The following is a 26,110-nucleotide window of genomic DNA, read 5'->3' on the forward strand; positions in this document are numbered from 1 at the left end:
GCACGGCATGGTCTGTAGGCACCGCCAATGCCCTGAGATGGCAGCCTTGTTATAAAATAGGAGCTGAACTAGCCCCCTGGGAGAAGGGCTGGTGACTTCAGTTTTGGCCGGGTGGGGGCCGCTCCCCGAATCCCCTCCAGAGTCCCACGGTCGCAGCTGTTCCCACCCTAGACGGCATGCTGGTTCTCAACAGCTGCCGTGGCCGCGGGCTCAATCGGGGCCTTGTGTCTGCAACATCTGTCTGCAAAGCAGCTGCCAGCTCTGGGGTAAACAGCTTTTGTCGCCCTTCAGAGAGGATCTCACCCGTGGGAAGAGAAACAGATTTCTCGTTCCCCGCACTGCCCCAGGATCCTGGCCCCATGGCACGGGGAGGGGAAGGTCTGCTCTCTGTCAACCCCTTAGCACCTGCCTGCGTCCATCGCATTGCAAAGCTGTTGCCTGACAATCAGAAAAGCGGCTTGGCTGGAAATACGATCGTGGAGCGGCCTGTGTTTACAAGAGTCACGGGTCGCGTGACGAGCCCCCGGCTCTGCCAAACTGGCTGGGTGTCCCAGCACAGCAATAGAAGTGTGCTTGGCATTCCCTTGATTCTGCTACTGCTGGTAGGAGAGACTGCAACTTGCTCTCCCCTAGCTGGGTCGGCCCGTGTATATGGACCGGGAAGAGACAGCTGTGGATGCTACGGACACATGGCTATAAGCAAGCAGGGCTATAAACCCTCATGCTTCAGGGCACAGAGCAACCTCTGGTAGGATCAGGAAGAAATGTTCCCCAGGGGCAGGTTATCGCGGAGGATCAGGATTCTTGCCTCTTCCTCCGAAGTGGCAGGCTGGTCACTGTTGGGCCCAGGAGACTGGGCTGCGTGGCCCCCGAGTCTGATGACGATTGTTTGTATTTCGAGTAGAGCTTAGAGGCCCCAACTGAGAGCAGGGCCTCCTGGTGCTAGGTGCTGTACGTGCACAGTGAGCGACAGACCCTACCCCAAAGAGCTGAGAGTCGAAATAGGCAAGACAGACAGAGGATTCTTCTTCCCGTTTCACAGATGGGAGAACTGAGGCCCAGAGATCTCCTGAGTCCCAACTCACCGCCTCAACCAATAGCCCACCCTTCCTCTTACTGAGCTGCTGTGTGGTTCCCATGGAAGATGGTGGCATTTCAGTGGGTGCAGTTCAATGGGCAGATCCTGCCAGCCTGGCTTGTGCGTTTCTAGGCACTGAGAGAGGAGACTGTCCCCCGCGTAGGCAGTGAAACCCGCGTCACCGCTCAAGGCCGTTCCCGATCAATATTGCCTGTTCCACGTGGGCTGAAGTGCTGGCAGCAGCTCCGGCTACAGCAGATGGGATGAGAAGGGCTGGCATGTGGTGTTTTCTGCCATCCTTCCTCCTCTCCTGGTGCGTGATGAGGGACTGTCTTTGCATTTAATTTTATGGCTTTTGGGTGCCTGGATTGGGGTGGTGTCTACAGGCCCATTCTGCTTGGAGCTGAAAGCACATCACAGCCCCTACCTCCTCTTTGATGCTTTTCATCAGTAGATCTCAATGCATTTTAGGATCGTGATCCCCATCTTACAGTTGGGGAAACTGAGGCACAGGGAAGGGAAGTGACTTCCCAAGGAAGCGCTTGGCACCAGTTCTCTGAAAATTATCCAATTTGGGACATTTCAAGGTGGGCACCCAAAATCTCAAACCCCCTTTGACAGGTTTCAGAGTAGCAGCCGTGTTAGTCTGTATTTGCAAAAAGAAAAGGAGGACTTGGGGCACCTTAGAGACTAACAAATTTATTTGAGCATAAGCTTTCGTCATCCGATGAAGTGAGCTGTAGCTCACGAAAGCTTATGCTCAAATAAATTTGTTAGTCTCTAAGGTGCCCCAAGTCCTCCTTTTCTTTTTGCGAAACCCCCTTTGGAAAATCTGGGATGCAGGTTTCCTCCCCCTTATCTCTGGTCAGACTCCCTCTCCCAGTGGCTGGCTAAATGTTATTTCCCAGCTGGGCTGCAGTCGGGTCAGTTTTAGACCGTTTCCCCTGCTTTGATCTCATTGTATTTATGGAAGTGAACAGCCCCGGGGGGCCAGCCTGGGCATTGTCTAGCCAAACTGCTTGATTGTGTTCTCCAGACTCTGCCTTTTCCCGCATACGCAGAAAATTCCTGATTCCGTAATTGGGCTTCAGATCCTCAGCTGGTGTGAAGCCATGATAAGTCCCTCGACTTCTTTCGTGTAGCTATGCCAGCGTAGCATCTGGCCCACGGAATCTAGGGTAACGTTCCTGTCCCTGACCTCCAGGCTGCTGGTGGTTCATCTACTCCCCCACTTGTGGTTTCATTTGATCTTGCTACATAGGATCAGGCTTGGCTGGTACTGGGACAGGAGACCTGTGTCGAGTCAGCAATGCTGCAGGAAGTGATGCCCACGTATCAGGTCGTGGTGCCATCCATGCCCAGCTGTGTGGAAGAGAAGTGTCAACCTCTGGGATGAGATGTAGCTTCATAGATTCCAAGGCCAGAAGGGTCCATTGTGATCATCTAGGCCAGGGGTTCTTCAGCCCCAGGCAGGGGCCTGTAATCATAACCCTGCCACTCAGGACTGAAGCCCTCAGGCTTCAGCTTCATCCCCGGGCAGTGGGGCTCAGGCTTCAGCCCAGACCCCAGAAAGTCTAATGCTAGCCCTGGTAACCCCATTAAAACGGGGTCACGACCCACAGTTTGAGAACTGCTGATCTAGCCTGATCTCCTGGATGACACAGGCCAGAGAACTTCCCCAAAACAATTCCTAGAGCAGATCCTTCAGGAAAACATCCAACCTTGCTTTAAAAATGGTCCGTGATGGAGAATCCACCAAGACCCTTGGTAAATTGTTCCAGTGCTCAGTTACCCTCCCCTTTGTAGACTGATCACATCACCCCTTCACCGTCTTTCTTAAGCATAAATAGAGTTTATTGCTGTAAGGCCTGTTTTCTAACCCTTTAATCATTCTTGTGGCTCTCCTCTGAACCTTCTCCAATTTACCTCCATCCTCCTTGAAAGGTTGACACCGGCCTGACCATCGAAGCACGGTTCTGGGCTGCTCAAAGTGGTTGAGTCTCCTGGTGCTTTTTGCAACGGAAGGGATGTCGGATCTAGTGTCCTGGTCAGGTTCCAGTTTTAAAATCCCTGCAAGAATGATTGAAGGGGCTGAGGGAGGAAGGCTGCCAGATCTTATGGGAAACCAATGGAAACTGAGCCAGTCCTAGTCTCTGTACAGCCCACAGGACTCTGCTTCCCATTCTGCACAGCGGTGTGTTTTTCTGCATTTCCTGGTGGGGGTTTGCCTACATGAGACAGTTGCACCAGTTTAACCCGAGATGTGATTTTAAACCAGTGAACAAGTGCAAACCTCTGGGTAGATGCTTTGACGTCCGTTTAAACTGGATTTATTTAAGTCGATCAGGAACTAGTGTAAACTAAATGTGTGTCCAAACGTCCAATTTGGGTGAAACTGGTATAGATTCCTCCTTTAGCGTTGGCTGCCTGAAGTAACTGTTTGCAAGAGTGTTGCAATGACCCCTAGGTCTTTTCAGCCACAGATCCGAGACTGCTTTACAAAGGGGGTTAGGATCATGGGGAAACTGAGGCACAGAGCAGGTAACTGACTTGCCCACAGTCACTCCCAGGGCCAGTGGCAGAATGGGGAATAGAATCTGGATGTCCCGGTCTAGTGCTCTAACCACTAGGCTAATCACATCCGTGTGGGTAACAGCTGTGTGACAGGTTCAACCATGTGAAGGTTCAACCATGGCTAATATGTAACTCCTCTGATGTTGCTGAAATTGATCCCTTTTTCCTGGGAGGGGGAATGGACCCTGGACCATGCCCAGGGTGCTCGAGTCCTTCATACGTTGTGACTGATTATCTGCGGGGGTGTCTCCTCACACTCCTGCAGTAAAGCAGTGCTGGGGCAGGGTCCTGCCCAGAAGAGATTGTCCAGAAAGCTGAGAGCTCTGGGCCCTAGGGGGGTAACTAATCCGATGTCCGGGGAGCAGGGCTGTTTGCAGGAAGAACACGGCTACCAATTACCCAGGCTGTTCGGTTACAAAGAGGGGACCTGGGCGACGAGCCGTTCTCCCTCTGCAGGCAGGGGTCCTCCCTCGATTCTGGCTCTCGCGAGGTGACTCCGTGGTATTAGTTCAGGTCCGATTCTGCAGTGTCACGCCCCACCCAGACCCAAATCAGCATCTCGCGAAGGGGTTTCATTTTAGTTTTGCAAATGGTTTCAACATCCTCATTCCTCAGGAAACCACTGAGATCCATCCCTCAGCTCGACGCAGCGAGGAGAGTGCCCCCGCCCGTGTGTGTGTGTGTGTGAGGGAGAGGGGGGGAGCTGCCTCTGAACACAAGTTCCTTTTTCACACCACCCTTTGGCGGAGGTGTTGGTGAACTAGTTGGATCTCTCTCTGTGTGAGCCGGGGGCCAAGGCTCCTTGGAACGTTTGCCCTCCGTGAGGGAGGTGGGGAGAGCAAAGAGAAGCATAGAGAGGGTCGGACTGCGGGAAGCTTCCATTAACTCTCTAATCGTCGTGTGACACCAGTGTAACTGACACAGTGACGTCTGCCTGGGTCTGCAGACAGCCTGAAACAGCAGCTCGGAGGGGTGTGAACCACCCTGTTCATCTTGGTAGCGTATTTGCTCTGCAGCCTAGCAAGGGGGTTCGGTTAGCTCCAGCTGGGACATCAGAGAGGCCCCAACCCTTCTTAGGGGTCAGAGAGAGCTAGGGTCTGGGACAGAAGGGTCCTCCTGGGGAAACCCTAGGAAAGGCCAAGCGAGAGAGATAGGTGAGGCTGAATTATCATTTAAAAGCCAGACTTGCAGGGGGATAGGGGAGAGTCTGGACTTTATCCTGCATCCATTCAGAGCGGGGCAGGAACTCTGCTGGTCTACATGGTGCCGCTCTTGTCAACTACTGTATTTCACTGCTGGGCTGTCACCTCCCTATGGTGTCATGAGTGGGTGGAGCTTAGGTTGTGGGCGGGGTTTGCGAGAGTACCACTTTTACTTCCCTTTCTAGGCCAGCTCCCCATGGTGGTGAATACCGGCAGTTGGCTGACTTGCATTGTAGTAGTGCGTCGGCTGTGGATCAAGACGCTAGGGTGCTAGGGGCTGTACAGACAGAGAAAAGCTGGTCGTTGTTCACGCCTGGCTTGACTTTCCAGCCCACATGCTGCCCCCACTCCCTGTCTGTAGAACACGCGGCTTCCCTTTCTGTAGTAACTGAGGTTTAGATCTGCTGCCTCATCTCTGCAAGTTCCCCTCCGGAAGAGCAGTTGTTCCTGGGCTCTGCTTATCATCTTTGCCATATGATGTTTTCCCCAGAGCAGTTACATCCTGCTGGTAGCTAATTCAGGATGCTTCGCCATTGCTTTTTTCCAAGCACCCCTCTGGGTGGCAAGCCCTGTTTGTTCTGGCTTTTTTACAGGGCCGTTCAAGCGCAGTTTAATATTAGAGGCTGGAAAGTGACTTTGCAGGGAAAGGCCATTGCGGGCTCCTGTCTTGTGGATTTCCAGAGCAAAGCAGGTTCCCTGCAGGTGCCATTGTATTAAAACGCTTTGTGCTGGGATATGAAAACCCTGCTAGCTTCCTTCTGCCTCTTGCGTAATCCTTAGTAATAAAGATCCTCCAATAGATTGCACAAACACACACCCCTAATGGGAACTGAGAAATTGTCTTCTGCTCGAGTCTGCAGACCTGACTGTGTTGGAAATGTGGAGTGAGACTAAGCCGTGTGTGCCCTGTTGTTTGTATTACAGTAGCACACGGAGGCCCTAAGTAACATCAGGAACCTGTTGCACTAGGCGCTGCACGTATACTTAGCGAGTCACAGTCGCATCCCTGCACAATTAATCCCTGCTGCCTCTCACAACATAGGGCTCTTAGCCCAGCTTTCCTGTCCTCTAGCCCGTTACATTCTTCTTCTCAAATCGTAGGTAGCATTTTTCACTCCCCCATGCTAAACTGCGGCATGTCGACCCTGTGTGCTGTGAAACAGCTGCTGTGCTCCTCCCCAGAGGTGACTGCAATCATAGGGGAGTGGTGACAGGATGCCCAGGGGCTGCTTAAAGGTGTCGTCTAAGGGCTAGAGATTCTAATGGATGCTACACTCCCCACAGAGGAATTTTTGGAGCTGCTTGTTGCAACTTCACTGCAAGGCAGAACAATCACTGGGCATGTCTACAGTGCAGCTGAAAACCCGCATCTGGCCCATGCCAGCTGGCTCAGCGAAGGGGCTGTTTAATTGAGGTGTAGACGCTAGGATTGGAGCTGGGGCTCTAGGACCCTGCGAGGTGGGAGGGTCCCAGACCTTGGGCTGATGTCTTCACTACAGTTAAACAGTCGCTAAACCTGAGCCCAAGTTAGCGAGCACAGGCCAGCTAGGGATATCTAATTGCAGTGTAGACGTGCCCTTTGCTACAGAGGGGCAGCACACCCTGGAGCAGGTCTCCCCCCCCACCCCCCGGCCACGCCCAGACGTCCTTGGTACAGAGCTCTAATTACAGCATTGCAACAGCTGATCTGAGCTCATTTCCTGAAACAGCTGCCAAATCGGTCTAAGGAGCAGCTCTGGCTCCTCCAGTCGCTCATTCGCTGAAGTAACGTCTCTCCTAGGCAGCTGCTTCGTCTCCAGCCTTTACCTACCCTTCTTGGCTACTTTGTACGGATTTGAGCTAGAATCAAGAGGGCCGGGCAGCGTCGAGTTGTTGCTAAAGCCAGCCTGCAGAAAGGCCACTGACTGGCAAAGCCATGTGCCCGGTCCCACCCCTGTGCCAAAGGGAGCTGACGGAGGTTTTTCTATTGTGCATGCAGCCCTGGATGGCATGCTGGAAAGTTGGGGCTAGTCGAACTGCCAGGCCTCTACTGCTTCAGATAAGCAGGAGCTCCCTTAACTGGCTGTAGAAGTAGGTCCTTTATCCTCTCTGTGGACCAGCCACCAGGGGGCAACATGAGCGAATGAACTTAGTATGTTGCAGGCGGAGAGAAACGTGGAAAAACTGTTGCCTTATGCGCGTGGCTGTTGCCTTATGCGTGTGGCTCAGTGTTAAACGGGGGGTAACTGGTGGAAGGGAAAATTGGCGATGATAAAAGCCTGGGGCTTGATCCTGCGAGGCCCAGACCGCTGAGCCCTTCGGAGGTGGTACCTGTCAACTCGGAAGCTGCAGGCCGGGGAGAGAGGCTAGTCCTGCGGGTTAAAGCACAGCCTCCCCTGGGCAAATCCATTAAACGCTCCAGGCCACAGTTCCTCAGTTCTGCCGGTGCTGCCTTGGCCTATTCCCAACGGTAAACTCTTCAGGGCAGGGATTGTGCGCACAGCGGGGCCCCGAGCCCATCAGCCAGTTAATCACAACAGGGCCCTGGCAGCTTCTCGGCGATAAACCTGTTTTTAGGCTCAGACTCTCCCCGCCGGCCTGCAATGATCCTATTGCTCACGTTTAATAGGACAGAACCTCGGCCGCTCTTCAAAGAGGAGCGCGGCTGAGTGGTGTTCAGAGCCATGGGCTGTGAGGAATAGATCTGGACTGTGGCTAGCTAGTGGGAACACCTAAACGCTGAGTTTCTCACTTGTTTTGTCCTCTTCCCCCCCCGCCGCTTTTGAGTTGCACAAGAGCTGGCTCACCAATCTCCAAAACAATATTTTTCCTCTTAAAAATGCAGAGCATGACTTCATTTCCTCCTCTCGGTCACCAGACTGCAGCGTCTGACCTGGCTGGCACAGGAGCCTGGGTGCTCGTCTGCTGGCCTGTGTGTGTTGCTTGCACTTGGGGTTAGTTTATCCAGCGCCTGGCCGGCGTAGCTAGCTGGAGGAGTGGGGCCATGGGGCTGTTACCCCATGCTGGGGCTTGGGGCATAAGGCCACTTGATGCCCTCTTTGCACTGCCTGTATATTGGGGCCGTGCAGTTCCCTGCCCAGCCCTGGTGTAAATTAGAGCAGCCCCAGGGCTGTTGTCACTCAGGCTCTGCCCCCAGGTGAGCAGGGACAGCTACAGCACAGTGCACTCCTCCCACACCCCTGACGCTGGGGGCAGGGCAGGGGCAGAGCCCTGACACCAGTTGCATTCTGGCTGGGAAGACCCTGGGTAAAGGGGTGGAGATTCTCAGGCAGCCAGTTCTGCCCCCTTTATGATGCCCTCGTGCGTGTCTGCCCCTTTCTAGGGGCCTGATGGAGGCAGCAGCCAGTTTGTGCTCGGTGGAGATGGCGCATTCCAGAGGAGAGACACGCACACCACGCGCACTCTCTGGATTCTTGTGATCGGTATTTCCCACGTCCTAAAACAGGAAGTGATGCAGACTATGGAGGCCTGATGGAAAACCCACAGGGAGCCAACCCAAAGCTAGTGCAGGGGGGAAATGTATCAAAGGTCCTTATCTGACCCCCATCACGAGCACCTCACAGTCCTCCTGTGATGCAGCAGCAGCTGGGGAAACTGAGGCAGGGGATTAAACCCATGACTCCCAAGGCGGGTGTCCTCAGCACCGGGCCACCCTTCCCTTCTATCCTAACAGAAACCCTGCTGTGGATACCGCTTACGCTGGGCTGGTCAGTGCTCTTGGGGGCCTAATCGATTTTTGCTGTTAGGAAGCTTCTCCAATCTTCTGCTTTGTTGTTTGGGCTCCTGGGTATCTCCCCTTGGCCGTGCCCTGGATTGTCCCCTTTGTGGGTGCCCCCCACTGCTGAGGCTTAGCCGGGGAGCTGCACCGGCACCCTCAGGCTCCGGGGCGCTAAATAAGGTGCTTTTGTTCCCCTGCGTCCGCAACACCCTGTGACAACAGCTTTATCCCTGCCCGAGCACGTGCTCAATCGCTGCCCGGTCTCCCCGACAATGGGTTTATGGTGCAGCAGGGACAGTCGCTCCCTGGGACATTTGCGACTGGATGCGTTTGGCCCTTAAATGGGGCTGGGCAAAGCTCTGTAAAGTGTGATTCAGATCCCAACTGGGGGACAGGTTCTGGAGTCAAACGCTCCTAGGCCCTTGGCTCCGATAGGAGATTGGACCCTGCAGCCTTTACGGATGCTCCCATTGGAATCGAGAAGGGGGGGTTTCTTGCCTAAGTGGAAGTTGGGATTTTTCAAAAGGACCTAAGGGAGTTGGGCACCCAGCCCCCATTGAGTTTTGAATGCCCCTTTTGGAAAAATCTGTGTCTAAATCTGCAGGGTTGGATTAGGATCTGTATTACAGCAGTGGGGCTAGGGGCTGTACAATGCCAAGGACTCTCAGCGCTACAGGGCATGGGCTTTTTGTTGTGTCTGTACAGCGCCTAGCACCCCGGGGTCCTGGTCCACGACTGGAACCCCTAGGTGCTACCACAATATGGATGCAAACAATGGCTCCTTGCCTTTGTTTTGATACACAACTTGTGGATAATTGGGGCCTGTTTCCACTGACTGGCACGGCTCCTCTCTCTGAATCTGACTTTTCAACCAACTTTGAATGGGGTTCCTTAACTTGGCTCACGTGCCCATTGGCCAGGTCTACATTAGGAAAGCAGGGTTAACTAGAGTGGATTAAAACCCTGGTGTAGGCAAGATGTGATGGTAATGTGTGTCAGCTAATGGAGGGTTAGCCCTTGGCTCCCCCCCCGCATCTGCCCCAAAAGTTGACCCTGACCAGGTAATGTGTTTAAAATCTGTGTGCGTGCAATACACAAAAGGAAAAATATATCCTAAAATCAAGCCTGTGTGTGTGTGTGTGTGTGTGTGTGTGTGTGTGTGTGTGTGTGTGTGTGTAACCAGTGGGTGTCCCTCTGAGAACAGCAGGTTGCTGTTACTGCATATAGGGTGTGCTCTCTGTAAACAGTGCCGTGCGATGGCGAACGCGGTGCATACGCAGCAGCCCACGCCGGGCCTGAGTTGATGCCCTGAAGGCCCCTTGGGCACAGCTTTGGCAGTGGCCAGGGACCTTTCCAGAGGGCAGAAATTCAAGGTGCGCCTGCTTTAATGCCCTGCGTGCCGGAGCCGATGAGACTCAGACCCCCTGAGCACGGCATGGTCTCCGGCTCTAAGCAACTGAGGGGCAGATGGAAGCCATTTGATTTCTTAGAATCAGTACAACCAGTTTACATGCAATTATACCAGTACAAAGGTGCCTTATCCCAGTACGGCTTATTCCTCTTCCCCTATGGGAATAGCTGTATCCCTATCAACACCTGTATGCCCCTTGAACTCATCCACACTAATTGATTGTACTGCTTAAAACACTGGTGTAGTTAAACCAGGACTGTGGGTAGGGGAAGGAGCTGGGACAAGGCTTCACTCTCCCCCAGTAACAAAAGATCTCCGCTCTGCTCTGTCATTAAGAAGATATTTAACATCCTGCTTCTAATTATTTCCCGCCCCACCACTTTGTTGTCCTGACTCATCAGCTCTGGGAGAATTTGGGTGTCTGGTTGTGGTTGTCTTTTTAAATTGTCTTTTCCCTGATCTGTATTTATAAGGGGGGGGGTGTGAGTTTTAGGAGTTTTTTTGTTTGTAATCTCTGGTCCCCTCACATCAAAGGCTAGGTTGTATTTGCCATCTGCCTCTTTTGAAATGTTACCTGACTCTTCAAGGCTGCAGCTGCCCAGGACGCAATCTTCCTCCCACCTGACAACCAAATCGTAACAATCCAGTAATGAGAAGGGGAGGATGGTTTTGTGATTTTTAAAACATGGGACGTGAAGTCTGGAGATCTGGGGTCTATTCCTGAACTGGCCTCTGACTCACTGTGTGACCGTAGACCAGTGACTTGGTGTTTGTGTCTTATCTGCCCCTGCCCCAGCATCAAGGCGTAATTCCCTGTGAGTAAAGTGTTTGAGCAGCTCAGATGAGTGGTGGCAAAGCAGGGTTCGCATTGACCAATGGTAGTTATTTCTGGAGGGCGGAAAGGCCCAGCAACGCACACTATAGCAGCTTGGCCATGGATCTGTGGCTTGAACTTCACAATAGCCTCAGCTGGCCCGTGATCTCACCCAGTCACATGCAGGACCCTCTGTTAGTTCTCCATTTACAGAGTGCTGGCTCACGGGTTTGGGTGGGCCCCCAATCCCCCTGGCTGCTATCAAGCATGGCTTTTGGTCTCGGACTAGCATGACTAGGAGCTATGTCAGTTTCACGGTCTTCCTGCCAGATTGTTATAAGGTTTAGAGTAGGTCCCGTTCAGGGCTTTTGTCACCTATTACTCCTCACCAGGGATCCCAGAGCTCTTTAGGCCACCTGCAGGGGGAACGTTTTTCCCACTGAAATGCAGCCACCTCTGGTGTGGAATGTGGCAAGTGTTAACAGCACACAACAACATGACAGATTAGCACAGGACATTTTAAAAAAATATATATGTTGGAAGCTACAAGGGGAATTTATGGAGGCAGAAAGTAATGAGCAGAGTTGGAACTTTAGCCTGGGCTAAAGTAGTTTGATGGGTCTGCTTCAAACTGAATCACTGCAAAGAGCTAGAATGTTTATTTTTTTGAAATCCAGAGCAGTCAGATTTCCCCTCCCGCCGCTTTTTTTCAGTGACATGGTGCTAGGTTCCAGAGGTCTGTTTCTGTCATCTGCTCCTGAGGACAGCTGAACGTTTGAGACATGGATTGCATCATTGGCTCGATAATTTACCATCCATTTAGCGAAAAATCACAGGCAGGGCAAAGTGGAGAGAATTTAACTTGTTCTAGGAATTCTGTTCAACAGCTAATCCCTGGAGAACTGGCTGGGAATTCTGCCAATCCAACTGAACTTGGAAACCCAGGGGAAACGTTTGTATTTGAAGTCTCTTTCCTGCTGTTGCCAGTTCTCATGGTACTGGGTGTTTTGGCTTAAAGCCCCAGCTGCTGGAGTCATGTGAATCTCGACTTTGATTTCAAATATAAATAATTTCTAGCGCTTGTGGTTGCAGAGAAAAGTTTGAAAATGTGAATCCAAAAGGTTCGGAAACCAGAAGACCAATTGAAAGAAGCCAACATTTGATTGGTTGGTTGTTTTTTCTTTTACAAAAATCTCATTTTTGGGGGGTCCTGACTCATGATTTTTGAATGCTTGGGGTTGGTGATGCCGCAACATCCCATCCCCCTAAATTCTCCCTGCCGTTTCAGTTGAACACGTTCTTGGTCCGGAAGAGCCCTGCTGGGGTGTTGCGTGGTGTGACTCTGCCCTGCGGCATCTCACCCTAGAGATGGCAGCTTGTCACTGGCAAAGTATCGAAGGACACCCATCTTTTTTCTCTTGCACCTTTCAGATCCCAATCGCTCAGTGTACAGACACTCACTGGCTAGTGCAAGGGGGTAACTGCTTATAGAAATTCTCCCTCTGTTGTTCAATAAGGACTTAGAGGTGGTTTTGATATTTGCCCTCAGCCATACAAGGGCCTTGAAAGTGCTTGATAAACACTGGGGTCAGTTTCACCCCAGTGCATCAGTTGTATTACCTAAGACACCCGGCAAGTAAAGCATGGAGCATGAGAGCTTATGCCAACCTCCTGCTCTGGGGTAAATCTTATCCCCTAACTAATCCAAGCTCAACCTTCTTGTCCCCATTTCACAGAGGGCACAGGGAGGGAGAAGTGACTTGCCCAGCAATGGCACTGGGCAGAGAACCCAGGAGTCCTGGCTCCCGGTCTGCCACACCCCCTGAGAGGTCCTTACTTGCCTCTTATTTTACAAGACACACCGGAGGCCAGACTCATACCCGTTGAAGGCAGCGAACTTTCCGGGGGATAAGAGAGGTCTGTGGCCTGGGTTAAGGGGGCTAGGTTTGCTCGTTGGTGGGTGAGTCTCTCCCCAGGGTTCTGCTAGCCCCTCCCCACTACACAGACGCTAGTCCCTGCACAGACCTTGCAGGCAATCTGAGCCGGGGCACTGGCCACGAAGGCTTGTAAAGCACCCGGCGCCTCCATCGTCTGCGTCTTCGGCAAGTGGCATGGCAAGGGGGACCCATCTGGCGCGAGCGCTGAATCCCTGCGCGTCGCTCACCATCTGGTGCCCAGACCCTGCAGGGGTGGGGAGGCCGCCCGAGGCTTGTTGCTTGGCAGCGGGGGACGGGGGCCTCTCCAAACCAGGTGTCACTCGCCTAGCCCCAAGCCCTGGCATGGCAAACTGCAGATTGCAGCCAGTGCCACCCCGGTGCCAAGCATTCCAAGGGGAGTGCCCCCCTCCACCAGGGGGAGGGGGGGAGTGCAGATGGTGGTGACACCCTTCACCCTCCCTTGTTCGGGGGGAGGGTCAGTTGCACATGAGGATCCATAAGCAGCTGGCAGAGGCTTTCCAGGAGGCGTACCGAGTCTCCTGCCCCAGCTGGCAACGTGCCCCTCTTGGGAACAGTGCTCTCCAGCCGCAGCAGGGACGACAGGGTTTGCAGCTCCTGGAGGGTATAATTCAGGCCTGACTGGGTTGCTAAAGTCTAAATGGGAGCCTACGTAGAGCATGCCCAGATACCGCAGGGATGGGCACCTTTATGGTGGAGAGTCTCCGGTGTGTCCAGAGATGAGAAGCTCCTTCTGTCTGGGGCCAGAGGAAATCGTTGCTCAGCGCGAAGGCTCGGGGTCTGCAACACACCAGGCCTTGCCAGCTCTACTCGTCCACTCACAGGGTGGGGAGCTTCCAGCCGGAGCCTGAACCCTCGTCTTCCCCACCGTGGCCTCCATCCTGAGACACCCCTGCCCACCAGGCGCTCAGTGCCTGGGTAGCGCCAGGCAGGAGGTGGGAACAGGCTGTGGCAGCAGCCAAATGGCCAGGGTGCGGTGATGTCGCTGGGCGGATCTGATCCGCAGCAGGGGAGGGTGGACGATACGGGGTCATGGTGGGAAACCGCCGGGTGTCGACGCTCGGCAGGGCAGAGCAGCACAGGCCTGGCTCGGCCTTTCCGAGGGGAGGTTACAGAATAACGCGGCACCCTCCTGATGAGCTCTGACGCTGAGGTCCTGAGTGAGGGTGGGTCGTTAAAGATCCCTCTGCACTCCCTGCCCTAGAGCGAAAGCCTTGTGGTTATGGTACTGGGTGGAGATTCAGGAGGTCGAGGTTCAATTCCCAGCATTGGCCCTGACCTTGGGCAAGTCTCCTCCGTGCTCGGTGCCTCAGTTTCCCCTCCCATCCTCTGTTTAGACCCTGAGCTCTTCAGGGCAGGGACTGTCTGTGTACATACAGCACCTAGCACAATGGAGTCCTGGGATCAGGTCCCATTATATAACTAAGAAGAGCTTTAACCCCTCAGATGCTGGCTAAATTCCACTTCTATTCCCTACGTTCTGTCTCCCCGCACTTTCAGCTGAACGTGATTTTTCTTCAGCCCTAGCCCTGAAGCGGCGTTGCCCTGTGTTTCTCTGTGTGGTTACAGCTGCTGCATCTCACCCCAGAGGTGGCTGCATTTCAGTGGTGGACAAAGTATATAACCATAACAAACTTTGCACCGGCACCTTTCACTTGTGGCTATCCACGTGCTTTAGAGCCCTGGATATATTGTTATCCCTATTTTACTAGTTGGGGGCCCAGGAGGGTTAAGCAACTTGCCTAGCACCCCACAGTGAATTAGGGCAAAGCTGGGAATAGAAAACAAAATTCCTGGCTCCCTGCCCCTGATCTGACCACTAGGCAAAGCTCCCTCCCAGAGCCAGCAAGAGAACCTAGGAGTCCTGACTCCCAGAATTGTGTTCTACGCCTCCTAGACAGCACTCCAGGCTAGGAGTAGGACCTAGGAATCCTGCTCTAACCACTAGGCCATAATGCCAGCTCAACCCTTATCTCAGGGGGTTTTCATGAGGTCCTTAAAGTGGGCTAGGAATGGGGCAGTGCTATTACTTTGGTGTCCGATCTAAACTCGCCTCTCCTTCTCTTCCAGCCTGCAATGTCACCATTCACAACCGCTGCAAGGACACCCTGCCCAACTGCACCAAGGTCAAGCAGAAGGTGAGCAGCCCGAGGGGCTGGGACCTGGGGGGAGGGGGGTCCCCCATCACCTCTCTTGAGCACTGCGTGAGTAAATGAAATGAATAGGCAGCAGGTTTAAAACAAACAAAAGGAAGTATTTCTTCACACAACGCGCAGTCAACTGTGGAACTCCTTGCCAGAGGATGTTCTGAAGGCCAAGACCATAACAGGGTTCAAAAAAGAACTAGATAAGTTCATGGAGGACAGGTCCACCTATGGCTATTAGCCAGGATGGGCGGGAATGGTGTCCCTAGCCTCTGTTTGCTAGAAGCTGAGAATGAGCGACACAGGATGGATTACCTGTTCTGTTCATTCCCTCTGGGGCACCTGGCACTGGCCACTGTCAGAAGACAGGACACTGGGCTAGATGCACCTTCGGTCTGACCCAGGAGGGCCGTTCTTATGTTCTTAGGGAGCTGTTCACCACCAGATCGCCAGCTCCAGTCTGCCTTGGTGGTTCCCTTTCGTGCAAGGAGCTGGCTGATTGTCCAAATCAGCTGGGAAGCCACGGACTGAAAGGGCTGAGCTATGCTTTCCCCTCTGGAGGGCAGGACGGCAGCTCGTAGGCAGGGGGCGCTCTGTGGGGGAAGCGTGCCCCACATGCTCACCCCACTGCGCCCACTGTGAAATCAATGGGACAGAGGCGCCTAAATACCTTTAAACATTGGCCCCGAGGGACTCTATAGCATTGTGAATGCAACATTAAGTTAGCTGGGGGGCGGGGAAGAGTGCGTGTGTGCACGCACACACCCGTTCTGTCACCAAAACCTTGGTGCGATAACCTGGCTCATCCCCCTTTCTCCCTCTGCCCCCAGCAACAGAAAGCCGCCCTGCTGAAGAACAACTCGGCGCTGCAGAGTGTGTCCCTGCGGAACAAGAGTAAGTGGGCCAGAAATCCTGAGCCGGGAAGGAAGAGCCCCTCGAGGGGGCCAAGTGCTGGGGTGGCTGGTGAGGGCCGGGAGCGATTTGCTTCTATTAAAGGAATTGGATTAGTGGGCAGTGAGCGAGGTCTATTGGTTAGAGCAAGGGGGGCTGGGACGGTGTGGGGGCCAGGGGTTAGAGCAGGTAGATGGGAGTCGGGACTCCTGGGTTCTATTCCTGGCCCTGGGAAGGAATGTGAGGTTTTGTGGGTCAGAACAAGGGGCTCTGAGACAGGACCTGGAGGTTCTGTTCTCAGCTCTGGGAGAGGAAGGGGGGACAAGTGGTTAGAGCAGGGGACTGGGAATCAGGACTCCTGGGTTCTACTCCCAGCGATGGTGCTGAAGAGGGCTGAGTCAATGGCTCACGATAGCCCCGGGGGGTTGGGGGGGCTGCAGTGCCAAAGCTGGCCGTGTTTCTCTGTCCCCCCCTTACGTGAGCGCTCCATGTGGAGTTCCTGTCCCTTTAACTCTCCATCTCGAAGCAGCAGGATGGGGAGGGGCAGCCTAGGCTTCCAATCCTCAGGTTGGAAATCCCTGGACTTCCCACACCCCCTTGTTCGGATCCCAGTTGGGCCATCCCAGACCTGTGTCTGCCCCAGGGAAATAAATTGTTCCATGCACGTTACTCCATGTGCGTCTGCCAGGAGGGGTCCAAAGGTGGCCACGAAAGGTCCTGTGGCCTAGTGGCAGAGCTTGCCTTAGTCCCCTTGACTCCAGACATCCCACCGCAGCGTGCTGCGTTCCAGTTGGCAGCTGCCCACCCCAGAGGTGGCCGCATTCCAGCAGCGCTGTGTGTAGTTCGCAAAGTGCTCTGGGCCATCCGGAGAGGAAGCTGCCACGGCTGCTATTGATCAGAATCTGAGCAGCGGGAGGCGATAACCACGCCATTATCTCGTGACCAGGGCGGTGTTGAAGCCCCATGTTGAGCATCAGCCCTTCAGGACACGGCAAACTGACCCAGCGTGGCTTTCCTGCCCCGTTTGCTGAGCTGAGGTGCCCGTGACACGCACACAGCGTTCGGCTGCATAAGGATGGGGAGTAATATTGAAAAGAGCCGAATGCTTTTATATAAATCAGTGGGCTCCCCCCACCCCCGAGCCCCCCGCAGCACCGATCGCCCCATCACAAAGGGAGCACACCAGAGTTAGAGGGGCTGCGGGAGAAGTGACAAGAACCTGGCAGGAGGCTGGGATCATTTCCCCCGGGTGGAGAGGGCAGGATCTAAAAGACGTCGAAAAGCGAATGGGTTAGAGAAGGTGCATCAGGGGCTTGCGGTCAGCCTGCCTCGTTCCAGGCACAAGGGGAATGAAAAGGGGTTCGGTTTTCCAACTGGGCGCGGTCCTGGGTGGCACCCCTGGCCTGAGCTCTGCAGGAGGTCGCGCCAGATGGTCGCTTGTGGCCCTGAGATCTAGGAGAGGGAAATTCTGACGCAGCAGCATCAGGGGCTGTTTCTGCCTCTGGGCCCGTCTCCCAGAGAAGGGCAGTTCACACAGGGATGAGCCGCGGCAGAAGATGCCGGACTGAATTGCCCCCTACCCAAGCCTCAGGGCTGGTCTAGCGGGGTTCGACGCCTCCTGGCCTCGGTGCTCTTTGGCGCCTCCCCTTGGGCCGGCTGCAAGAGCGCCAGCTGGGGGTCCCAGCCCAGGGCTCAGCTCTCCTGGGGAAAGGGAGGGGTCTCCACTGAATACCCTGGGGAGAGGGGGAGAGCTGAAATGGGGAAGGATGCTGCATGCATGTGTCTGCCCATCAGCCACGGGGCTTGTACCTCCCTGATTGACACCCCTTGAGCCCTGCAGGGTGTCTGCCCCCTGTGGGGCTGGTCCCATGGCACCCCCTCTCCAAGGGCTGCATGGAGCTGCTAACAAATCCCAGGTGCTCTCCGGTGATGGGGCTACACTGCCCCCTCCTGGCTCGACATGGGTCCTGCACTCTGAGGCAGTGGAGATGGCTTTCTCCCCAGGAGAGAGGTTTTCCATCCCGCCTAGGATGTAGACTCCCTCTTGAATGATCTGCTGCGATTACATCCAGCCTCACCTGCAGGCAGCTCTGGAAAATGCCACCAGGTCGTTTCTCCGGGGGGGCTGTGAAGTTCCCGGGGTCTGCAGCGCTCGGAGCTGGCTCTCGACTCCATCAGACCTTAACCGTCCCGAGGAAGGATCATAGAATATCGGGGTTGGAAGGGACCTCAGGAGGTCATCTAGTCCAACCCCCTGCTCAAAGCAGGACCAATCCCTAATTTTTGTCCCAGATCCCAAATGGCCCCCTCAAGGACTAAACTCGCAACCCTGGGTTTAGCAGGCCAATGCTCAAACCACTGAGCTATCCCTCCCCACTCTGTGCCGATGGAGCTGCTCGCCAGGCAGTTAAACCCGCCCACGCCAGCTGGGGTGCTGGCCCCTCAGCACCACACGCAGAGGGTGAAATCCTGGCCCGGATGGAATTGGTAGCACCATTCCTACTGACTTCACTGGGGCCAGACTTTCCCACACGCCCCGAGGACTCTACTCCCCGGTGGGCTCCGGGCAAACACCCTTTCCCTGTGGACTCCGGACTTAATCCTTTGTGGGTTTACGAGTCTTTTACCAGTGAAAGAGCCTTACCCAGTAATATCCTACATAACCTCTATTTCTTAACAATCCCCAAAACCAGACCGCACGTGCTACACACCCAGTGCTCACCACTCCCAATAAGACAGATGAACTTTTCTTGATGGCCAGTCAGGATCAGGTCATCTACTAGGGAACTCCAGTTTCTGCACGGTGTCCTTGGCAGAGTGTTGAGGTCTGGCAGCTCTGATCTTGGGGCTGTGTCCTGGACTTGGGACCCAAAGACCTTCCTTTTGGACCCCAATTCATATAGTGAAATTCGAGTCCTTCTTTACCAATCGTTATACTAAAATTTTACTAACCAATCCTAACATAGTGTAACAAAATTCTTGAACCAATCCTACCCCACCACCTTAATTAATTTACACCTGGCAAAATTAATTATGTAACAGTCAGAAACAATGAAAGAACCAGACAGAGGCCATACAGATAAACAATAGGGAAGTGACAGGTTTCAGAGGAGCAGCTGTGTTAGTCTGTATTCACAAAAAGAAAAGGAGGACTTGTGGCAGCTTAGAGACTAACCAATTTATTTGAGCATAAGCTTTCGTGAGCTAATGCATCCGATGAAGTGAGCTGTAGCTCACGAAAGCTTATGCTCAAATAAATTGGTTAGTCTCTAAGGTGCCACAAGTCCTCCTTTTCTTTTTGCGAATAGAGAAGTGGGGACCATAATGACAAAACTGTAAAGAAATGAGGATTTCACAGCCACAGCTGTTGATAAGTGATTCCTTGACAGACAGGATGCTGTCCAACTAAGTTTTCTTTAGCCATCTTAAGAGATGTTTCTTTATCTGATGATAGTGGGGGCCATTAGGATGGGGGATCTTACATTGTTTTAATGTAATTTAGATGGAATGTGAGCTAATGGCTGCTGCTCGGCTGCTCTTTTAATCTGGCTGCAGACGAAGGCCTTAGGCCTTAGGCCGAGCTGCCTGCCCATGCCAGGAACAGGCAGTGAAGACGAGAGAAGGTGGCTTGGTGTTTAGAGACTAACCTGGGACTTGTTAGCCTGGGGTTCAATTCCCTGCTCTGCTGGAGACTCTGCGCTTAGGCTAGTTGCTGAGGGCCAGATTTCTGAGTGTACTTAGGTGCCTAACTCCCATGGGAGTTACCTTTAAAAATCAAGGGCCTAACTCTCTGCACTTCAGTCCCCCAGCGGTGCAGTGGGGATCCTGGGACAGGACAAATGCTCAGGCCCTGTGGTGATGGGGGCCAGATAAGCACCGTGGACAGCGAGGGCAAAGCAGAGGCCTTGAGCGTGTGCCAAGCTGGGACCCCAAATATTCTCTCTTTCTGGTTTTCCCCTCTCTCTCCCAGCCACCTGCTCCAACCACTAGTCCCCACTCCCTTTCCCGGAACAGGGGAGAGCGCGCCTGCTGGGCATGGCTACTGAAACAGCTTCGGGGAACCATGGGCTGCACTGGACAGGGTTGGGTCCTTAGCATGGATGCTGCCCCCAAGTATTTACTGCGGTGGATGCATTGGCCGGGTCCTGCACAGTGGGGACCCACGTGCTGTGATCTGGTTCTTGACGCCTTGGCGTGGCCCATGCTGTTCATCGGCAAATGGTCAGGCCGTGCCGGGCTGTGCTCACCAATGGGACCCACCCTTCCCCGGTGCCCCAGCTCACGGCGCCCGTTTGCACCCTCTCTTTGCAGCGACCACAAGGGAGCGTCCCAACTCGGCCATCTACCCCTCCGAGAGCTTCCGCCAGACCCTGCTGGGCTCCCGCCGGGGGCGGCCCACCCTGTCCCTCTCCAAAAGCGTCTCCACCACCAACATCGCAGGGTAAGTGCTGGGGCAAGAGGGGGAGCGGGGTCGGGTGGTTGGAGCACGGGACCAGGAATCAAGGCTCCTGGGTTCTTTTCTCAGCTGTGAGCCGGGAGCGGGGTCTAGTGATCAGAGCAAGGGCACTGGGAGGTCGGACTCCTGGGTTTCATTCCCAGCTTTGCCACTGGCTCCCCCATCTGACTGTCTCCTCCCGGCGCCTGGGTTCCCAGCTGTGGGAAATTGACTGTGTGGTGACGGCTGGCGCAGCGCGTGGCCAGGAGCTGCCGTGTTTTTGTTTCCCATCTGGGGGGCTTTCTCTGACCCGGGATTCTCCCCCCATCTCCCTCCAGGAACTTCAACGACGAGTCGCCCCTGGGGCTCCGGCGCATCCTGTCCCAGTCCACCGACTCCCTGAACATACGCAACCGGACGCTGTCGGTGGAGTCGCTGATTGACGAAGGTGCGAGCGCTCTGCCAGGCTCCCTCGGTCTCTAGTGGGGGCTCATCTGGGTGACGTTATCGGGTGGGGTAGTGACCAGAGCCTCACCGTCGGTGGGAGACCTGAGGTGGCGGGCCTTAGCACTGCAGGGGCAGTGGGTTCTGGGCTATGCAATGGGGCGGGCGGGAAGGTCATTGGCTATGGGGCAAAGGGGGCAATTGCCCTCTGGACTTCTCATAGGCCCGTACGCTCCACTTCCTCTCCACCCCCCCGCCTTCTCAGGGTATAATAGAACATAGCATGTGATTCTGTCTGCGGGACCCCAGTTCTGAAACGACACCCCGAAGTGCTGGCCAGAGCAGGGCAGAGCCCGGTGCTGGGTGGGAGCATTGCCCTGCCCCCTGCTCTCCTGTTCTGTGCACACATGGCCCCCCCCGGGTGGGGTGGGGGAACTTCACCCCTCGGGCCAGGCTCCCCCTGACTGGCCATTCTCCCCCGCCCCAGGGGCCACGGTCATCTACAGCCAGCTGATGAGCAACTTCGAGACGGACGAGAAGGACTTTGCGGCCGACTCCTGGAGCCTGGCGGTCGACAACAACTACCTGCAACAGCACAAGAAGGAGGTGATGAAGCGCCAGGACGTCATCTACGGTGAGCCCTGGCCCCCTGCGCGCTGCTGGGCCTCGCCGGGATGCGGCTCCGCACCCCACCCTGCCCGTTCCCGTCCCCAGAGCGCGGGGCTCCTCCCCATTCCCAGGCTGGGCAGCCCCGGTGGGTCAGGGCGTGGGCCGGGGACCCTTTATTACTCCACCCCTGCTCGGGGAGGGGCTGAGCAGATGGCTGTGCGCAGGCCAGGACTCCTGGGTTCTATCCACCCCCCACCCCCCCGGTGCTTTGAAGGTGAGTGGCCCTCAGGGGATAAAGCCCCCATCCCTGCCCCCAGGAGCTCACAATGCAGAGGCCTGATTCCCGTTTGCTCGCGACGTGGGCGCGAGGCCAAGCCAAGCCGGGACGATGGTGATTTTATCCCCACCTTGGGCTCGGCTACAGGGCCGGGCGAGGATGGATCCAGCCCCGTGGGTCGTTACAGAGCAGCTGATTCACTGGGGCGTCCCAGCGCCAGAACCAGGGAGCCGCAGGGCTGAGTGCCCCAGTGTCCGGGGCTGGAGCTAAGGAGGCAGGCTGCCCAGCTGGGGGCTGGATTGGAGTCTGGTCCTCTGTGGGCATGTAACATACCACGGAGGGAGAGGAATTATTTAAGCTCAGTACCAGTGTGGACACAAGAACAAATGGATATAAACTGGCCATCAGGAAGTTTAGACTTGAAATTAGACGAAGGTTTCTAACCATCAGAGGAGTGAAGTTCTGGAACAGCAGTGGGGGCAAAAGACCTATTTGGCTTTAAGATTAAGCTTGATAAGTTTATGGAAGGGATGGTATGATGGGATAGCCTAATTTTGACAATTAATTGATCTTCAACTATTAGCGGTAGATATGCCCAATGGCCTGTGATGGGACACTAGTTAGGGTGGGATCTGAGTTACTACAGAGAATTCTTTCCTGGGTGTCTGGCTGGTGAGCCTTGCCCACATGCGCAAGGTTTAGCCAATTGCCATATTTGGGGTCGGGAAGGAATTTTCCTCCAGGGCAGATTGGCAGAGGCCCTGAGGGTGTTTCGCCTTCCTCTGCAGCGTGGGGCATGGGTCACTTGCTGGAGGATTCTCTGCACCTCAAAGTTTTTTAAACCACGAGTTGAGGACTTCAGTAGCTCAGACATAGGTCAGGGGTTTGTTACAGGAGTGGGTGGGTGAGATTCGGTGGCCTGCGCTGTGCAGGAGGTCAGACTAGACGATCATAATGGTCCCTTCTGACCTTAAAGTCTATGATTCTCTGAACACGGCCTTGGGGCACCTGCCCCTGCCCCTGGGGGGCTGCCTTGGGGTTCCTGGCTCTGCCTCTCATCTCCCCATCTCGCGCCTCTCCCCAGAGCTGATCCAGACCGAGATGCATCACGTCCGCACCCTGAAGATCATGATCAACATGTTCCGCAAGGGGATGCTGGAGGACCTGCAGATGGACCCGGCCCTGGTGCAGAGCATGTTCCCCTGCGTGGACGAGCTGAGCGAGATCCACGACCGCTTCCTCGTGCAGCTGCTGGAGCGGCGCAAGGAGTCGCTGGCCACCAACAGCAGCAAGAACTTCGTCATCCACCGCCTGGGGGACATCTTGATCCAGCAGGTGGGAGGGGGTGGGGCTCGCGCTGCCTGGACACCCCCCCCTCCCCCCTGCCAGCTGGGAGCTGTAGGCTGGGCAAAGGCCGGATGGGAGACCCAGGGACACTGGAGCGAGGGGGGGCCCTCAGCAGGGGGCGCTCTCCCCTCTGAGTCAGTGCTGACTGCAATGCCCCAGCATGGCACTAGGGGGCGCTGTGCTACGGCGAGCAGGGTGGGGAGCTCAGCAGGGGGCGCTCTGCCCTCTGTCAGTGCTGACTGCAATGCCCCAGCATGGCACTAGGGGGCGCTGTGCTACAGCGAGCAGGGTGGGGAGCTCAGCAGGGGGCGCTCTGCCCTCTGAGTCAGTGGGGTGGCCGCTGTGCTGTAGCCACTAGGGGGCGCCGTGCTGCAGGGAATGTGTGGGCTTCGGCCGGGGGGGCACTGTCTATACCGGTCAGCGCTGACTGCGCTTCCCCAGGGTGGTGCCGGGGGGCGCTGCGTTGCAGGGAGCAGGATGCTGTGCTGGGTATGGGCGGATGGTCTCCCTTCGCACTCAGCGCTGACCCCGATGGCCCAGTGTGGTGCTAGGGGGCGCTGTGCCGCCAGGCCCAGGGCAGGGACCCAGCAGGGGGCGCTGGGCTGCGATAACGCGCTCACGGCACAAGCCAGGGTGTTAACATTCTGCCTCCCTAGCGGGCCCCCCACCCCCCCGGCAGTTCTCTTTGCCAGAGTGGGGGGGGAGATCAGTGCACAGTCCCAGCTGTTGGCGTCATTGCACTGTGCAAGCAGCGGCCGGATCTCCTGCCCCCCAGAGGTGGCCGCAGTTCGGCGGTGGGGGAGGGGGAAGCGGGCCCTGCATGTGCTGGTTCTCACGGCTCTTTGCAGCAGCACTTGGTGGCGGTGCCTGACAGTCTGTCTCCTCCCCGCAGTTCTCCGGCCCCAGCGCCGAGCAGATGAAGAAGGCCTACACGGAGTTTTGCAGCCGGCACAACAAGGCTGTGAAGCTCTACAAGGAGCTGTTTGCCCGGGACAAAAGGTTCCAGCAGTTCATACGGGTGAGTCCCTTCCCAGCCTCCATCCGGAGCTGCAGCGGGGTATAGGTTGGGGTCTGGTGAAGCTGTCCCATGCAATTGGGGGGCACTTGAGGCTCAACGGGGTCCAGCTCTCCTATCAACCCTGGTGCCACAGGGGAGTGCAGGAATTCGGTCTTGTTCCTGTGGGTTGGTCCCACCTTGGTGAGCCAGGCTCCTGGGGCACGGCAGAGGGGAGGCTGGCGTGACTCTGTCCTGGGGAGAGCCACTGACTGGAGCGGGCGCTGGGAGGGGTCAGGAGATCTGGCTGCAGTTCTCAGCTCTGCTGCTGACCATGGCCAAGTCCCTTCCCCTCTCTGAGCCTCAGTTTACCCATCTGTATAGAGGGGTCACAGAGCTTATCCTGCCTGTAGGGCAGCGTGCCACTGACTGAGCGGTGACTCAAGGCCGGGAAGCCCATGGGCCGGGCGCTGACCTGACGTCTGATCCTTGTCCCCATCTCCCCTCCCAACAGAGGCTGACCCGCTCCTCGGTGCTGCGCCGGCACGGGGTGCAGGAGTGCATTCTGCTGGTCACCCAGAGGATCACCAAGTACCCTGTCCTCATTGACCGCATCCTGCAGAACTCCAAAGGTGAAGGGGCTCCTGAGAGGAGGGGCTGGGGGGGGATTCAGGGGCAAGGGCAGAGCTGGGGGCATGGGGAACCCAGGGCGGGCATAGTAGGGGGCTGCAGGTCGGGATCGAGGGACGTGGGCAGAGCTGGGGGCGTGGGGAAGCCAGGGCGGGCATAGAAGGGGGCTGCAGGTCGGGATCGAGGGACATGGGCAGAGCTGGGGGCATGGGGAACCCAGGGCGGGCATAGAAGGGAGCTGCAGGTCGGGATCGAGGGACACGGGCAGAGCTGGGGGCATGGGGAACCCAGGGCGGGCATAGAAGGGGGCTGCAGGTCGGGATCGAGGGACACGGGCAGAGCTGGGGGCATGGGGAACCCAGGGCGGGCATAGAAGGGGGCTGCAGGTCGGGATCGAGGGACACGGGCAGAGCTGGGGGCGTGGGGAACCCAGGGCGGGCATAGAAGGGGGCTGCAGGTCAGGATCGAGGGACACGGGCAGAGCTGGGGGCGTGGGGAACCCAGGGCGGGCATAGTAGGGGGCTGCAGGTCGGGATCGAGGGACATGGGCAGAGCTGGGGGCGTGGGGAACCCAGGGCGGGCATAGAAGGGGGCTGCAGGTCGGGATCGCGGGACATGGGCAGAGCTGGGGGCATGGGGAACCCAGGGCGGTCATAGAAGGGGGCTGCAGGTCGGGATCGAGGGACATGGGCAGAGCTAGGGGCGTGGGGAGTGTCGTGCCCTGCCCGGCTCAGCTCTTGGGGAAGGAGCCGCCCTGACTCCTGGCGCTGTCCCCTCCCTTCCCCAGGGAACGAGGCGGATCAGCAGGACCTGGGCACGGCCCTGACGCTGGTCAAGGACCTGATCTCGGCCATCGACCAGGAGGTGCACGAGTCCGAGAAGAACGCGCGGCTGCAGGAGATCTACGGGCGCGTGGACGGGCGGTCCAAGGCCCAGCTGGCCTGGGAGGGCCACAGCGGCTCCTTCTGCAAAGAGGAGCTGTGGCGGCGCAAGCTGGTGCACGACGGATGCCTGCTGTGGAAGACGGCGGCCGGGCGCTTCAAAGGTGCGGGCGAGGGGGGAGTCCCGGGGGGAACCCGGCACAGGCTCCGTCCCCCAACCCCCGGGCACATCCACATGGGCTTGAATTTCCCCACTCCCCCGAAGCCCAGCCTGAAGCCATGACGGGCACCAGCCTCCGCCTCTTCCCAGGTGTGGCCGCTCCCCGGGGTGTCCCTGCCCAGCTCCCTCAGCCCCAGCTCCTGGTTCCTTCTGCTGCCGGCAGAGGCTCCATCCCTCCTCCCGCGGCGGCCTGGCTGATGCTGAGTGAATCTGCCGGGCTGCAGCGGCTGGTCGCAAGTTCCCATCGCCCGCAGGCCCCTCGCCTTGATGCCCTTGTGTCCTTCCTCTTGCTCGCAGATGTCCTGGTGCTGCTGATGACCGACGTCCTCATCTTCCTCCAGGAGAAGGACCAGAAATTCACCTTCCCCACCCTGGTGAGCCGCTGCTGGTCCGAGCGCGCCTGTCTCTGCGGGCTTCTCCTCCTCTGCCACAGGGCCGCTCCGAAACAGCCGGGCCTCCTGGCAAAAGGGGTGGCTTAGCTGGGGC

The 26,110-nt window shown here is 56.3% G+C and overlaps 1 protein-coding gene across 5 annotated transcripts in view; it reads left to right on the forward strand.

Moving 5' to 3' along the window:
- The window catches only part of ARHGEF2 (Rho/Rac guanine nucleotide exchange factor 2), a 132,048-nt gene that overhangs the window by 95,879 nt on the left and 10,059 nt on the right, over positions 1-26,110 (forward strand). For all 5 annotated transcript variants that reach the window (XM_037882859.2, XM_043535534.1, XM_043535535.1 and 2 more), the window contains 10 exons: positions 14,823-14,890; positions 15,727-15,790; positions 20,099-20,228; positions 20,561-20,670; positions 21,154-21,300; positions 22,637-22,887; positions 23,792-23,917; positions 24,408-24,525; positions 25,311-25,568; positions 25,922-25,998. In XM_037882859.2, coding sequence (XP_037738787.1) covers positions 14,823-14,890; positions 15,727-15,790; positions 20,099-20,228; positions 20,561-20,670; positions 21,154-21,300; positions 22,637-22,887; positions 23,792-23,917; positions 24,408-24,525; positions 25,311-25,568; positions 25,922-25,998 — 1,349 coding nt within the window. The remainder of the gene's footprint in view (positions 1-14,822; positions 14,891-15,726; positions 15,791-20,098; positions 20,229-20,560; positions 20,671-21,153; positions 21,301-22,636; positions 22,888-23,791; positions 23,918-24,407; positions 24,526-25,310; positions 25,569-25,921; positions 25,999-26,110) is intronic.

The sequence above is a fragment of the Chelonia mydas genome, chromosome 24 (assembly GCF_015237465.2).
Source record: "Chelonia mydas isolate rCheMyd1 chromosome 24, rCheMyd1.pri.v2, whole genome shotgun sequence".
Taxonomy (NCBI): Eukaryota; Metazoa; Chordata; order Testudines; family Cheloniidae; genus Chelonia; species Chelonia mydas.